Source organism: Crotalus tigris, unplaced genomic scaffold (assembly GCF_016545835.1).
Source record: "Crotalus tigris isolate CLP2741 ecotype Arizona unplaced genomic scaffold, ASM1654583v1 scf7180000024506.7606697, whole genome shotgun sequence".
Taxonomy (NCBI): domain Eukaryota; kingdom Metazoa; phylum Chordata; class Lepidosauria; order Squamata; family Viperidae; genus Crotalus; species Crotalus tigris.
Window position 1 is genome coordinate 1,293,429 of NW_024100678.1, and position 15,529 is coordinate 1,308,957.

General features: G+C 39.8%; 1 protein-coding gene across 5 annotated transcripts in view; it reads right to left on the reverse strand.

Moving 5' to 3' along the window:
* CORO2A (coronin 2A) overlaps positions 1–15,529 on the reverse strand; it is a 62,663-nt gene that overhangs the window by 11,752 nt on the left and 35,382 nt on the right. For 3 of the 5 annotated variants that reach the window (XM_039333725.1, XM_039333726.1, XM_039333729.1), the window contains exons 2-5: positions 6,284–6,484; positions 3,281–3,397; positions 1,822–1,971; positions 255–434 (exon numbers count right to left, since the gene is read on the reverse strand). In XM_039333725.1, the coding sequence (XP_039189659.1) occupies positions 255–434; positions 1,822–1,971; positions 3,281–3,397; positions 6,284–6,484 (648 nt within the window). Of the gene's footprint in view, positions 1–254; positions 435–1,821; positions 1,972–3,280; positions 3,398–6,283; positions 6,485–10,049; positions 10,715–15,529 lie in introns of those variants that run through there. The other 2 variants (XM_039333727.1, XM_039333730.1) reach the window with 2 other exon arrangements.

Here is a 15,529-nt window from a genome sequence, read left to right on the forward strand (position 1 = left end):
TCCCATCTCTAGAACACGACAAGGCTGCCTATTTGGGTTTGTTTGACTGTATTTCTCCAAATACTGTAAATCTGGTCCACAGCCAGTCCTTGCAACAAGATAGCCTGCTTCTAACAATGCTGCTTTGGAGAAAGAGGCAATTCTCCTTCTGCCTAAAACCAATCCATAGGTCCCACCTACAAACAGCAGCCTCCTTTCTTATTAATAAGAACCAGCCTTACTGTTCATGCCAATCATTTTCCCCACCAACTTGCCTGAAAGATGGTTCCTGCTCGTGGGTCTATGATCCTTATTTTCCTGTCCCTGCAGACTGTGGCTAAGAGGCTGCCATCCGTGTTGAATGACATGGAGAGGATGACATTTGTATGGAAGCCGATTGTCTTCACTGGCATCTGAATTGTATGTTCTTTGGTGTCAAGGTTCCAGATCATGACCTGTGACAAAAGTACAGGGATGAGAGAATATTTTCTGAACGTTCCACCCACTGGGCAAACAGACTATAAAAAAACCATGCAGCAACTGTGCCCCAAGTGTGATGTAGCAACAAATACTATCTCATTCAATGCAAGCCCAAATCACTCGGTGGATCTACAGTAGAAGCTCAAGATCTGACACCATGGCTGAGTGGAGACGGATGAGAAAGGGAGTGCTTAAAATAATTGGAACAAAAGTTTAATTCTATACTAGAGTAGGTAATCTGCATAGGCAATGTCCGAATCAAATCAAATCTTGAAAACAATCACAGACCAGCATGTAGACCAGTGGTTCTCAATCTTTTTAATGCCGCGACCCCCAACCGGTCGTAAGTCAAGGACTACTCAACTGGTGCAGCACCGTTTGCAGAATGGGACTTTTGGCGGGCTCAGCAGGGCAGAGACAGCCTGGACAATTCCTATTGGCTTTTGAAAGCCAATAGAATTAGACTCTATTCAAGAGAGTCTATTCTATTGGCTTTCAAAAGCCAATAGAATAAAAGGGAGTAGCACAGCTAAGGAAAAGGGGGAAAAAATGGCAGACTGTGTTGTTTGGCGACCCCCATGAAATGGTCGTTCGACCCCAAATGGGGTCCCGACCCACAGGTTGAGAACCACTGATATAGACAGTATCAATTTCTACGATATATCACAAATGTGTGATTTCAAAGGAAAGAAATGACCCAAAGAATGGCTTTTTCTCTTACTTGCAGTTTTTAGTTTGTCAGAGCATGCACGGTCTTATTGCGCTGAGATAACCCAGGAATAAATTCAGTAAACAGTGGTCTATATTAAATGGTGGTTTAGCTTACACTATCTACAATATAATACATCAGGAACAATATATATACATGCTGTGTTAATACAGCAAACTGCAACACACAGCAGTTACAGTAGGGAAACAGATGAGAGATACTCCAGCAAAAGCCTTCCCTTTTATACTCGGGCTCTTAAAGGGACACAGACCCTGCTGAATCATTCCTATCATTGCATCATCCACCTTACATTACATCAGCTGGTTAGCCTTTAAATCATTACCCTGACATAGTTCATAGATTTAGTTTGCAGATGTTGTAAGGTAGACTATTGTTTATTTAATTAGATTTTGGTGCTGTCTGACTCCAAAAACACTTAGCATTCAAGATGTAAAATGACTGGATTAATTTTACCTGGCCAATTTACACTGTATCATCACTGAAGATTGAAATAAATAACTGGAATGGAATTCTTCTACTGTGGCATATATGCTCCTTCTCCTCCATCCCCCAAGTTTCCTTCACAAGACTCTTGTGAAGAAGCCTAGCAGTATTTCAGGGTTGAAATGAATGCTCCTAAGGTCTCAACTCACTTTGTAATCATAACCAGTGCTGAAGAGGATGTTATTTGCAGTTGGGTGCCATTCGATAAGCCCCACTCTTCTGGAATGGCCAAGAAGGTCCTTCTGGGCATCTATGATGCTTTTGGTTAGCAAGTGCTGGGGGATATTCCAGACCTTAACCTACGAGACAGAAGATGCAGCACAACCCAAGAAGGCTCCATTAACCCAGATTATCTCATTCAATGCAGCAGCATTCAAGAGCAAGAGCATGAAAAGACCACTATTAATCAACTGCTAAGCCTGCAGAGGTGGAAAGATGATTAGCAAGAAAGGGAAGAGGACAGGAGACATTCTTGTGCTCCCCACCTTCATCCTGTCTGGGTCTTTTGACTATTTAATGTTCACCCTACACACAGGATTACCAATATGAAAAGGAGAAAGGTTCCTCTGCACAGCAGAAAGTAGCACTGGCATCCATCAAAATGAAAGAGGGCACTTATTTACTCTTAGTCCCTGCATTTCTGGGTGGATGGGAGAGAGAACATGTATCATACATGTTTTCATTCCCAAAAGAAATAGTCTCTTCACTTGCAGTTCTTTTTTTCCAAAGTACCGTATTTTCCGGCGTATTAGACGACTCGGCATATAAGATGACCTCCGACTTTGGAGCCGATTTGAATGCTTAGAAAATCGTCTTATACGCCGGAAACTACCGTAATTTCCGGCGTATAAGACGACCCCTGACTTTGGAGCCGATTTGCATGCTTTAGAAAGTCGTCTTATACGCCGGAAAATACGGTATGTCATTTTAGCCACTCAACAACCAGAAGCGACAGAGTACACAAAGACATCAGTCTTGCTCAAGGACACCTATGAACCTGATTTGCAAACTTCTAAATCCAAAACTAAAACGTTACTTGGGGAGTTTACAGCTCTCTTTTGAAAGCTCTTGAAAAAATGACAATGTTAGAACCAATGCAGGCGTGACATGGTTCAATCTGTTAACCATCTGCAGCATTAAGATGCAGAATCTGGCACATGGATCCTGCACCATTTCATTTTCAGAGTTAAAAGTGATAACAGGGGGATCTGTGGGGGTGGAATACGGAGGCAAATGGTGAATTGCAATGTAAAGTTTGTCCCTTTTGAACATGCAATATGACATCACACACACATATGCAGGGGCAGAGCTTGCACTGCAATGTCACAATACTCATTGGACATCCTACCGAAACTTTTAAGAGTCCATGGATGCTGCTAAGTGATAATTTGTCCTAGGAACATGTGGTTAGGTTAACTCCACAGTTTACAACCCTGGTTAAAAATCCATGGGCATGACAGAGACTGAGCTATCCAACTGTAAAGACATAACTAAATGTAATGAAAAACAAGAAAAGGACATTTGAGATATTGTACTCCTGATTTTGTTCGTTAAGAAATGAGGCTATATTGTGCCTGATTCAGGCAAAGGTTCATAACTCTGACTTACTGTGGTATCTTCTGAACATGATGCTATTACAAAGTCATCAAAAGGGTTCCATTTGATGTCTAATACATTTCCTTTATGCCCACAAATGCGAGGGTAATGCGGGTCAAGTTTTCCTGTCTAAAAACAAATGGAAAAGTTTAATTCTACAATGAGAAGCTCTCTGAAAAAGCTTACTTATTATTGTTGTTGTTGTTAAAACTTCTATCTATCTATTATAAAAGGCCACACTGCTTGGATCCACACATGTACAAACGGATATATTATGATATCCTATGTTCTTGGGAAGAACTTGATGCCTTCGAAGGCAAAAGCCAGCTGAAGAGCTAGCAAGTATGATTTCCCATTGTTGTGTATATAATAACAATAATATTAATACAATAAAGCTGAACTTTCCGTAGCATGCATGTTTGTGATCTCCACTGCTTGGATCAAAAGCTGGCTGATTTTTAATTTGTCCTCCCTTTATTTAAATATCAAATGCTTTATTTTCTAATACATAATTCATCTTAGCATTACCAATCATATATGTGCTTGGTCAAATAGTTCTTGGCTAATAACTATTAGTTTAACAACCATTCAAAGTTACAAAGACACTGAAAAAGGAGATAGATAGCTCCCCTGTTACAAAGAGAAGCTTCTATTTATAGCACCTGGGAGAGAGTCTTGCCTTGTCTTGTACCCAGGCCATGAAATATACTCTATTGGATATGCATCTGGACCTCACTGTTGCAGGGCTTAGAAAATCTGCAAAGATGCATCTGGGTGCCCAGGTTTTTAATCAGGTAATTTTAGTCTTATAAAATGATTGGTATAACTAATTAAAAGTGAGGCTTAAAATTCTTTCTGGTACCGATAATTTTATTTTTCATTTAAAATGGTTTGTGCTTTGTTTTCATATTTTGTTCACCACCTTAAAAGTGCTTGCCAAAGCAGAAAATTAGGGTATATATAATGTAAGGAAATAAGAAGAAAAAATAATAGCTTCAGTGTAAACATAACACACAGGGAGCACAGGACAAGCCCTTTATCGGCTGTGGCAGAGCCAGGCCAATATGGAGTCGTACAGATGTAACAGCATAGATTAGAGGAAGGGAGGGGGGAGGCAGAAGCAAAAAGCAAACTCTGCATGTCTTATGCTAGCTTCCTTACAGTTCATGGTAATTAAAGCAGTCATTCCCCAAGAGGAGGCTGTGAGAGGAATACTAGCACACTGTAAAACAAATTAATTAAGTAATGCAAGGCTGCCATCTAGCCAAGTCAATTCCAATTAAGTCTCTATCATAACCTCAGCACTAAAGGCTAGAGCTATATGCAAACTTTATGCCTCTTTTTTGAGTTATTTATGCAGAACACACACAGATTGTTTCATATTTATTTATTTATATTGGATTTTTATCCCACCTTTATCACTTTATAAGTCACTCAAGGCAGCAAACATAGGTAATACTCCTTCCTTCCTCTTTCTATTTTCGCCACAACAATAAACCTGTGAGGTGAAGTTCCACTAAGTGCTGCCCAAACATGTCCCAGGGATAGTTTTGTTCTGCTGTATCTTTATGATGTTGCCTTTCTGTTATTTCAGCCTTTACCTGAGGCAGCTTAAACTCAGAATGGGACAACTCGCTCCAGCTGGCTAGCCGAGGCCGACTTACCCCGCTCCGGATGGCTAGCTCCATGGCCAACTTGCTATGACCAACTTACCAGGGGGCATCTTGCCATGGGACAATTCAATACAGGATAACTCAAGAGAGGGACAGGTGAATTGCAGCAGGCCTCGTCTTGCTTTACGTTTGAATGTTAGAAGTCCTCAAGGCTAGGATGAACCAGACCATGGAGTCCTAGGGGCCCAGCAGTCAAGGCATGCCCTAAGTCGGCCGAGCCATGGAGCAAGCACGGTACACCTAGTCTGTGCGGATCCAGGCCGAGGGTGTGGTGTGTTTGTGAGAGGGGGCCTGCCGCCATTGCTGTTTCTGCCTGGTGCATCTGATGAAAGGGCTAGCCACCCTGCTGAAATACAGGTACACAGGGCTGGAAGGGGAAGCGATGGGCTTGGGGTTTTTTGGTAGCTTCATTTTAAAAGGGTCGCAGATTCTTCTGAAGCTATTTACTCAGTCAGAAATAATTGCTAATCAGTCCAGTGGCATTTTCCTGACCGGTCCATGAAGGATTCCTTGAGGATTCCTGGGATCAGCCTGTCACTTCTTTTTTCGTCTTTCCCGGTGGATCTGCTTTTTCTCTCCCCCACGGCCCCTTTCTCCCCTCTCTCGATTTTTGTTACCCAGCAAGAAGCTTAAGTCAAAGCCACGGGATACAGAATGGGAAGCATTTCCCTTAATTCCTGCTTTGTTCCTTTGAAAAAGAAAAAAGACTCTGCTACATGCTGCACCCCTCTTTATTTTACTCGAGTACAAACAGCTATTTTACTGTAAGCTACATATCTGTCTTGGTTTGGATGAATCAAATTGTGCGCGTATGCAGACGCACCTTTGAGTCGGTGTGGATTCATGATGAGTGGCAGGACAAGTCCCTGCAGTTCCCTTGGTAAGATTTTCAAAAATTATTTGCCATTGTCTCCTTCTCAGGGCTGAGAGAGAATGCATGGCCCAAAGTCAACCAGCTGGCTTTGTGTCTAAAGTCAGATTAGAACTCACAGTCTCGGTTTCCAACTTGGTGTCTTAAGCACTAAACCAAACAGTGAACTACATTCTAAACCAATGCTGTTTGGCTTCCTTTCTGACAAACAGTAATTTGAAATGGTCATTAAATAATGGTTGTAAGTAAAACCAACTACCTGTAAATGAACCCACTGTGTATCAACTTATGGAGTTACTGGAGGCAATATTGCTATTTTTCAAGTCACCATTCTGGGCAAAAACAAAGCCCTCCTTGAAAACGAGTTACCAATTTGGACTTTATCAATATTTGGACTCATATGTCTTTATCCACCCCATCACACCCACATTGATAAGCCAGTTATAAAGGACAGGCTTTGGAGATACTTACATGACTGATTGGTATAACAACAAATGCTCCTCCACCTGCACATTCTGTCACCACGGCAATAAAACGAGGATTGACAGCACAAAACTGGTTGTCATAGACACTCTGGGTGATGGGCACGTTGTCATAGCAGTTCTCCTTACTGGCGGCCTTGCCATAAACGTGGCGGAATTTAGAACTCCGGTACTGAGGATTCCATGACATCTGCAAGGCAGAAAGAGAATACAAGCATGAAGCTTTCAGACTCTTGAATTTTCCATATTCTTGCCAGAGGTCTCCAAACTTGGCTGAGGAATTCTGGGAGTTGAAGCCCACAAATCTTAAACTTGCCAAGTTCGAAGATCCCTGCTCTTGACCTACAGTTAAAATTATCTTCCAATTATTGCTGTGGAAGTTCTGACAAATTTGAGACCGCCTAAGGGGAGCTTGACTGCTTGGAATCTCCTATATATGGCACTGGCTAAGCTGGACTAGTTTCCCAATCGTTAATCAATAAGAAGGTCACTTAATGTAAGATCTTGGGAAAGATTCATGAGGAAGATCTCCCTAAGAAACCCAGAACCTTTTAGTATTGAAAAGTCATTGATGAAATATTTATCCAGGGGTCTTCAAACTTGGCCCTTTTATGACTTGTGGATTTCAACTCCCAGAATTCCTCAGCCAGCATGCCTGGCTGAGGAATTCTGGGAGTTGAAGTCCACAAGTCATAAAAGGGCCAAGTTTGAAGACCCCGGGATTAATCTGTGCTTTTGACAGACAATTTTAATGTGAAGATCTTTTTTATGCAGCCAATACCAATCAACCCTCGGGCAGCTGTATTTGAAACAACTGAATTGCTCAACAGGGTAACCTTCACAGGCACCATGCCAAAGAGTCCCATATATTTCACATTTATTTTGACCCAGTTTGTTGAACAAGTCACAGTGGCCTGGTCCATAAGCCATCGACTGCAGCTTATAAATCTGTTCTGTAGTTGGATTCAGCCACTGTATAATATCAAAATCAAACAAATCGTATGGCAGATTACTGCCTTGTGTGAATTCAGGAACATATAATGCTGCAAAAACAAACCAGGAAGCTGCAAAGAATGTTAAGGTTGCTGCCCGATCCTGGGGGGGCGGGGGAGGAGAGGCAATACTGTATGGTAGGAATACATACCATAATATCTTGCTATTATTTATTATTTATTTATTTAAAATATCAAAGCATACTGGGACTTGAAAGGCCAAGTCCTGTAGGAAGCACAGCTTCAGGCTAAATTCTAACATCCTTTTAAATCCATTTTTTTATATACTGTAACTGGTAATGCCCTAGGTGATTTATTTACAGATTTTTTAAAAAAAAGAGGGAAAGAATTAACTCAGCAACCAGATTTCCTGGTACTAAAAGGAGAAGAGATTATTATCTCTCTTTAAAGACATAAGTTATTGGCTCCAGGATATGTTGACATAGTTCCCTTCATTAATCCAGCACATATTTTTCGTAGGTGTTTACACTCCCAAGGTCTGTAAGAATGCATTGCTATATTGCACATTATGTTTTCTATATAAGGTTTCACCAATTACTTTCAACTATGAAGCACTCAAAGAAAAAGAAAAAATACCCTTAAGTTCAGCTTGACTCCATGTGATTATTTATTTTATGTACTTCGTTATCCTACTTCTATGCCATCCATCACACTTGCGGTGACTCTGGGTGATAGAAGATTACAATGAGACATCCATGCCACCTTTCAGCAATGGTTTGGAACAATCTGCTGACATGCTTTTACTGACTCCCCACCACCTTGCAATTCCCTTGTACTCTCCATTTCAAATAACTAATTAAGATCAACCCTGCTTAGCTTCTTCAGGCATAAATCCTACAGATTTCAGCAGGTTTCCAAATCCCAATAATTAGAATACAAATAATCTTGTAATTAAGGTTTATTGGATCTTATTCATAAAGCTACTATAGAAATTCCAGACACTTTTCCTTTTTTAAGTTATTTCCAATAGCACTTAAAGCAACCCTTCCTCTTATATTAAATTAATACCAAACCCTATATTTTAATGATATACCTTCAGATTTCTGATGTGAACTGATACCCCTTCACCATACTTGTTATTTCACCACTTCAACACATCATCTATGCTAGGAAAAAAAACCTTGTAAATAGCTACGTGTTCACGGCGTCACCCAAGGACATGTTTAAAAAAACATACCTTCAAGCTATTAGTACTCAATGTATGACAAATGGAAATAGGCAAGCACAGCTAGACTGACAATTGCCTTTATTTCTTTCCTTCTTGTTTTGGGATATTAGCACCATTTATGAATTTTTCTAGCACACTGTAAATGGGAGGACATTGTCATGGAAAGCAGGACAGCCTGGGAAAGACACAGGATCCTGTGTCCATCCTTTGTAATAGAAGAATATGGCTTCCTTCTTCTGCCCATCAGTGCACCATCCTCAGGGCATCTTAATAACCATCAAAGACAAGACTTTTATTCAAGATGTTCATTTCCCCTGGTTTCCCAAGGCACAGAGGGGTTAATAAAAACACACATGACAGTCATGCTGGCCTATCCCAACTACCATATGTTTGTCATCAGGTTGAAGATGGTCTTGTATGAGTTGGGAAATAAATCCGGGAAGTTCACTCTTCCTGCATTCGCTCAAATGGACCTTCGCCCTTTAAAGCTGTTTATTTATTTATTTATTTATTTTCAAATATTTATATGCCACCCAATCCCAAAGGACTCAGGGCGGCGTACAAAGTTAAAACAATGATAAAACAATAAAATAAAACAGTCATACCGCGAGTCCGATCATATCCCGGCCCCCCGGGGACATCAGCCCCAGGCCTGCCGGAACAGGAGAGTTTTAACGGCCTTCTTAAAGGCCGTTAAAATTGCTGCTTTTTTTTTTTTTTTTGCACAACGAGCAACAGAAATGAGAAAAGGCGCATTACAGATTTACATGTCAAAATTGCCAAGAGAAACTTATGTTCAGGTTGCTCTTTCCATCCTTTCTGCTCAACCTTTCTTCTGCTGCTTCATCACTGTTATCATCATAACAGTGGTAGAAATTTGAAGGTGTGGAGGTGTCTTTTCGATCTGCACAAAAAAAAACCATCCAACCCATCCAACCCAATCATGGTAGGCTAACAAAGACCAAAAAGTTTGGTTTTGGTTTTCCAGTATGAAACTCACAAATGAGACAGATGTTTAGCACATCACAAAGCATAATAATTGGAGGAAGTGGGGAAGGGAGAGTCTATTCTGAACTGCTGTCCTCCAAAATCTAACAGCAACATAGAGAAATGCTTGTAGCATGGAGAACAGTTATTAAATACAGGAAATTGCCAATCAAGCCAGGGTTGCAAATAATAGCAGGCAAGTGAAGAGAAAGAGTGATTTCTACCTATACTTTCTATGTGAATCTGTGTGTAGACACGTTAGCCTATCTGTCTGTCTGTCCACACAGGGCATTTTTTATATCTCTAACAGCACCTTTATTGGCTAATAGTTGGTAAAGTTTCTTCATGCAATGTTGCCAGTCAATGAGCACACCCTACCTGCTAAATGTGTAACAACCTGTTTTATTCCTTGGCAACTCAGGGTAAGCCAGTAGAAAACCTCCAGACTTCTCATTTTCCTGGAGAGCTGCCTTATACAACTGCTGGTCTAATTTGACAGGTCACAAGTTGAATAAGCCAACATTAGGCTGATGCGACTACATATCTCCAGAATCATAACAAAAACAGTACCTGGCAAGGATGCTTACCTTTCACTGACTTGATCTCAGCTCACAATCACTTTAATCTTTCTACCGCCTGCATAGGTTGCATTCTGCCACCCTCATGAAAGCAAAAATGCAGGGTGGTTCAAAAAAACGAAACAAATGAAACAATGAAAACAATCCTGACAGAAATGAGTCAGCCATGCCCACTGGCTACACACTTATCCTCTCAGCCTGTGCCTCCATCCACTATGTCCAAAGCAAACAAATTACTGAAGCTGAAGCTTCATTTGCTGGGGTGTGGCCAGAGTTACCTCCACACCATCAGCTGAATAAACTCATTTTGCAGTCTAGGCATGTCTACCTGTGACCTCAGGGTATCGGTGACCTACCCTGTTTGATTAACCTTCTTGAGGGCAGCAGCCAAAGTCCAAATGTATTTCCAAGGGCTTTTATTAAACAGATTTCTCTTTATGACAGGCACACGCTAATGCTAAACCACTTTCTTTTTCATTATATTCTTCTTTTTCCATCATTCTTTCTCTTTCTTTTCCAATACGGCCTTAGGCAAAAGCAGAAGGTGGATCAAATTACAAGGTGGACAAAAAACCAGCTGAGTTCTTGAGGCTGTATCTTCGTTTCACAGTACATCACAACATAACAGAATAACAGAGTTGGAAGGGACCTTGGAGATCTAGTCCAATCCCTGCTCAGGCAGGGGGACAGATGACTGTCCAATCTCTTCTTAAAGACATCCAGTGTTGGAGCATTCACAACTTCTGGAGGCAGATTGTTCCACTGGTTAATTGTTCTAAATTTTTCCTTAGTTCTAGGTTGCTTCTCTGCTTGATTAATTTCCACCCGTTGCTTCTTGTTCTGCCTTTGGTTGCTTTGGAGAATAGCTTGACTCCCTCTTCTTTATGACAACCCTTGAGATATTGGAACACTGCTATCATGTCACCCCCTAGTCCTTTTCTTCATTAAACTAGACATACCCAATTCCAGCAACCGTTCCTTATATGTTTTAGCCTCCAGTCACTTAATCATCGTTGTTTTTCTCTGTAGTCTTTCTAGAGTCTCAACATCTTTTTTACATCGTGGTGACCAAAACTGGATGCAGTATTCCAAGGCATTATAAAGAGGTATTAACACTTCACGTGATCTTGACTATATTCCTAAATATACCCATATGCTTAAAGTCTCAGAAGACATTTTGGATTCTCCTGCATTACTAGACTTAGAGGTCAAAACAAAGAGCACAGCTAACAAATTAAATTCTGGGGCATTCCAGAATTTATTTTGAACTAAAAGACACATACTATATGAAATAAAGCTATGTGACCTATTAAAACACAATTCAAGACTATCAACCAGGTGTCTTACCAGAAACTCTCCACAGCTCCTATTTCCTTTGACGTGTTGGTCTTCAAACTGTAGGGCTGGCATTGAAATATACAGATTAGCAAGTACCCAATTGAAGCAGGGCTGTGTTCAGAAAGGGCATGGGTGGAGAATTAATTTTCTCAAGGAGACACATGAGAAACTGGGACTATTGTGGAGAGTCGAACCCTAGGATTATAATGGTGTATAGGCACGCATGCACACACATAGGTAAACTGAAAAAAACTCCAGGCTCCTTCAAAATAAATGCAATGCAATTGTATTACACGTATGATGTATATTTATTTACATTTGATTTCTAATTTCTATTTGACCTCATGTAGGCTGGACAGGGACAGCCAAAGGGCTGGATGTGGCCAGGAGGCTGTAAAATGCTCACATCTGAGATAGGGTGTGTATATTGGACAAACTTAAAACAAGTCTCTGGATAAAATATCAGTCATGAACTCGTTAACATGGGCAAACAATCACCTCTGTTTGTTGCTTTCTCTGTCCTGTATCCTCCAGACATATTGTAGGGCATGTCCCATCATTTCCAACCCCCGTGGCCATATCTACAAAACATCAGAGGAGGGAAGTTTAACTGAAATCCAGTCAAAAGCAACGCAATTGCACCTAAGTTTATGTCTCTTCTGATAATTCTGAGAACAAATAGGTAGAATAGTTTCACCAGATGCTCAGGTTTGAGTGAGCATCAAGTGCTTCCAGCAAATGCTAAGATCTGCACTTCAGCAAATACCTAACTCTAGAAATGAGGAGGCAGAGACTCAAAAATGCTCTTCTGAATCTTTGCCAGCAGGCTGGCTTGCACACAATATAGATTGCTAATGGACCTCGAAGATTGTAAAAGGAAGGAATCTTTGGAGGTTAAATGTTGCATTGTGCCTGGAAAATTATCAATACAAATCTTAATCCTTCCTCTGTAATTGGAAGACACTTGCTCCTTTTATAAAAAATTTTCAAAGATTATAGTGATTATGTTACAGGGAAGGCTGATGTTCCTAAGAAGCTCATTAAAAATTCCTTCATGAGAAAATGAGAACAACACTGCTCTGAAGTAGTGTGTTACCACAACAAATCTTGTATAGTATTGTGTTGAGGCGGAAGTAAGGCCCTCTACTCTTAAGCCACTGTTATGCATGAATAATATGGACATGCCAAAAATCTGTCCTAATATTCTCTGAAATGCCCAGTGATTTCTCACAATAGAAGGATGTTGGATATGCAAATAGCTTCATGTAAAACATGGCTGTCATATCCTGGCTGGATTAAAATAATCACAAGATTTGACTGCAAAACTCAAGAACAGCTCCCAAATAAATAGCCATGAAAAGCAAGGGTTTTATGTAATTCCTGTTGCCACACAGTGGTCTTCCGGATTTTTGCAGCTCAAATCCAATCTTTACTGACACTCTAAATTTTTTTTATAAACAGACCCTAGATTATCTAACCGTGCGCACTGCGTAACCTAAAAAGAAACAAGCCTCTGCTTGTGGACTCTTCCACAAGATGCTTGTTTGGCTTCAGAACAAGATATTTTAAACGCTGAGAGCAAACCAATTTTCTACTTCTGTGGAGAGGCAGACAGTCTGATACTAACATAGGGCTATTTCCCCAGAACTGAGATGCTGCTTTGACATAGTTGTTATTGAAAACCATTCTCAGTGCTTTCTTTTCTTAAGGCACATCCGCAGCAGAGAAAAAAATGTGTGCCTGTATGTAGAGGACTTACAAAATGAGACATTCATGAAAACAAGACAAATAATCAGCAGATGCAATGTACAGGCAGAACAGATCACTATCTCATATAGCCTCAAATAAATACTATTAGATTTATCATCTTAAGGGGGGGAGGATGGCAGGAATGCCTCTTGGGGATTTCAAAGAAGAGCCGGGGGGGGGGGTGTTAGGATTTTTTCTTCATAGCAAAACCTGCTGATATAACCACTCTCTTAGAGGCAATGCAGTGAAATAACTGCAAGATTCAATATTGCCAGAAGAATATTTCCATTGGCTGACAAATGCCCTCTCCTGGTCAAAACTATCATTTGCAAAAACACTCTTCAAAAATATACGCAACCTGGGTTTGGGGAAGTAGGAAGCCACTGCTGTCTCAGTATTACTGTGAAATAAAAGATGCACAGAGTTGGAATGGTACCCAAATTACACCACAGGCATCTTCAAACTAAGCTGTTAGCAGAACAGTATCAGTTGCAAAACAACTGCACTATCTTAGAACTCCAAAATTTATAAAATAGCCTTCTTCCTTCTCCTGACAAATTCATACAATCCCTTGCTAGGCTGATTCAGCCCCAAAGCCCAGCTGGAGATGGGAAAGCTTTTAATCACAGAATATCAGGAATGAAGTTCCAATTTTAGCTACAAAACACTTGAGAGAGAGACAAGGATCATTTTTAAATAACACAGTAGAATGACAGAAGTTAGGAATTTTATCTGAGTAATAGCTAATTAAAAATAAGCACTATTTTCCTATGATAGATAGAAATGCGTGTGTCCTTAAACACAGAACTTTCTTATTAAAAAAATGAGACAGAACAAGAATTTTATTTTTTTTTCACTTCAAAGTCGACTGGATTCACATGGAAAACAGCCAATCACATCTAACATTGTCTTATTTGCCCCACATATGGATCTACATCCCGTTTCATATCTAGATATGAAGCCAGTGCTAAAAGAATGAATGGAGACTGCGAGGTATTCACAATATGGCTGTTTTTCTTACAAGCCTACACAGCGGACTTTAAATGGATGGGACTTTTAAGAAGTAATGCACCCCTTCTTTGCTTAAAGCATTGTCACTGAGTTGAGATCCTTTGTTATAGCTGAGTTCCAATGCTTGTAATATAGGAGTGAAACAGATTCAGCTTATCCTCATGTTGTAGTTACATGTTGCAAACATCTGTATGTCTCCTGCTTGCTCTATAGGGACTGGAAGGCAAATTGTCCTTCTGAACAGAAGATGTAGCTGCAATACTTCAGAAGAGAAGTTTTAAAATATTTGTAGCGTTCAAGACAATGAATTAAGTCTTTCTGCTAGTGCTTAAAGAATCGAGCATGTGATTCCTTGCTGAATTCACGGCTGAAGCATACTACTGTACTGGCTAGGATGAAAAAGATGTAATTTGTGTTTATTTTATTCAAACGGAGGCAATGTCAGGTTCTTCCTGTCAGATACTTTGGAGATCTCTGTGTGGTTTCCTGTAGTACCACTGAACTGTACACAACCTTTTTGGTGAACTTTCTTTAGACCTTCCACCTCATCAATGTGGGCACTTTCCAGATGTGTGGTTGGGAATTTTGGATCTTTTTTTTTTTAATTGAAAATTTTTACAGTTTTACAATAAAATAATCCCCCTCTCCCACCCACCCCCAATCCCCCCATCACCCTCCCCCCTCCTTCCCAGAGCTGAATACAGGGTTAATAAAAACTAGAAAAAACCTTACAACTTAAATAAACATCAAACAATTATAAATACATTCAAAGAACAAAATTTTAAATACTTTAACTCCAATATATAAAAACAAAACAACAGTTCTAATCGTTACCTTAAACATAAATTATTCAAAAGCTAAATAATACTTTTTAATCTCATATTTGTGCTGTATAAAATTCACCCATCTTTTCCACACCAAAAAATATTTCTCTTGCGATTGATCTTTCAAATAAGCCGAAATTTTTGCCATTTCAGATAAATAAGAAACTTTAAGAAACCATTCCTCTAACGTAGGCAAAAACTCCTTCTTCCAGTATTGCCCTATCAGCAGCCTTGCCGTTGTAATTCAATTCAACATTAAAATAATTTCTTTATCATCACAATCAACAATAATGCCTAACAAAAACAATTGTGGTGTAAATTTTATCCTTCTATTAAAAAATTTTTGAATATTCCACCAAATCTTAATCCAAAAAGCCTTTATATTTTTAAATGACCACCAAATATGATAATACGTTGCATCCAAACAACCACATCTCCAACATTTAGGCTGCAGATTTGGATATATACGAGACATCTTTTGTGGATCAAGGTGCCACCTATAAAACATTTTATAAAAATTTTCTCGTAAATTTTGAGCTTGCATAAATTTAACATTCCTCACCCAAA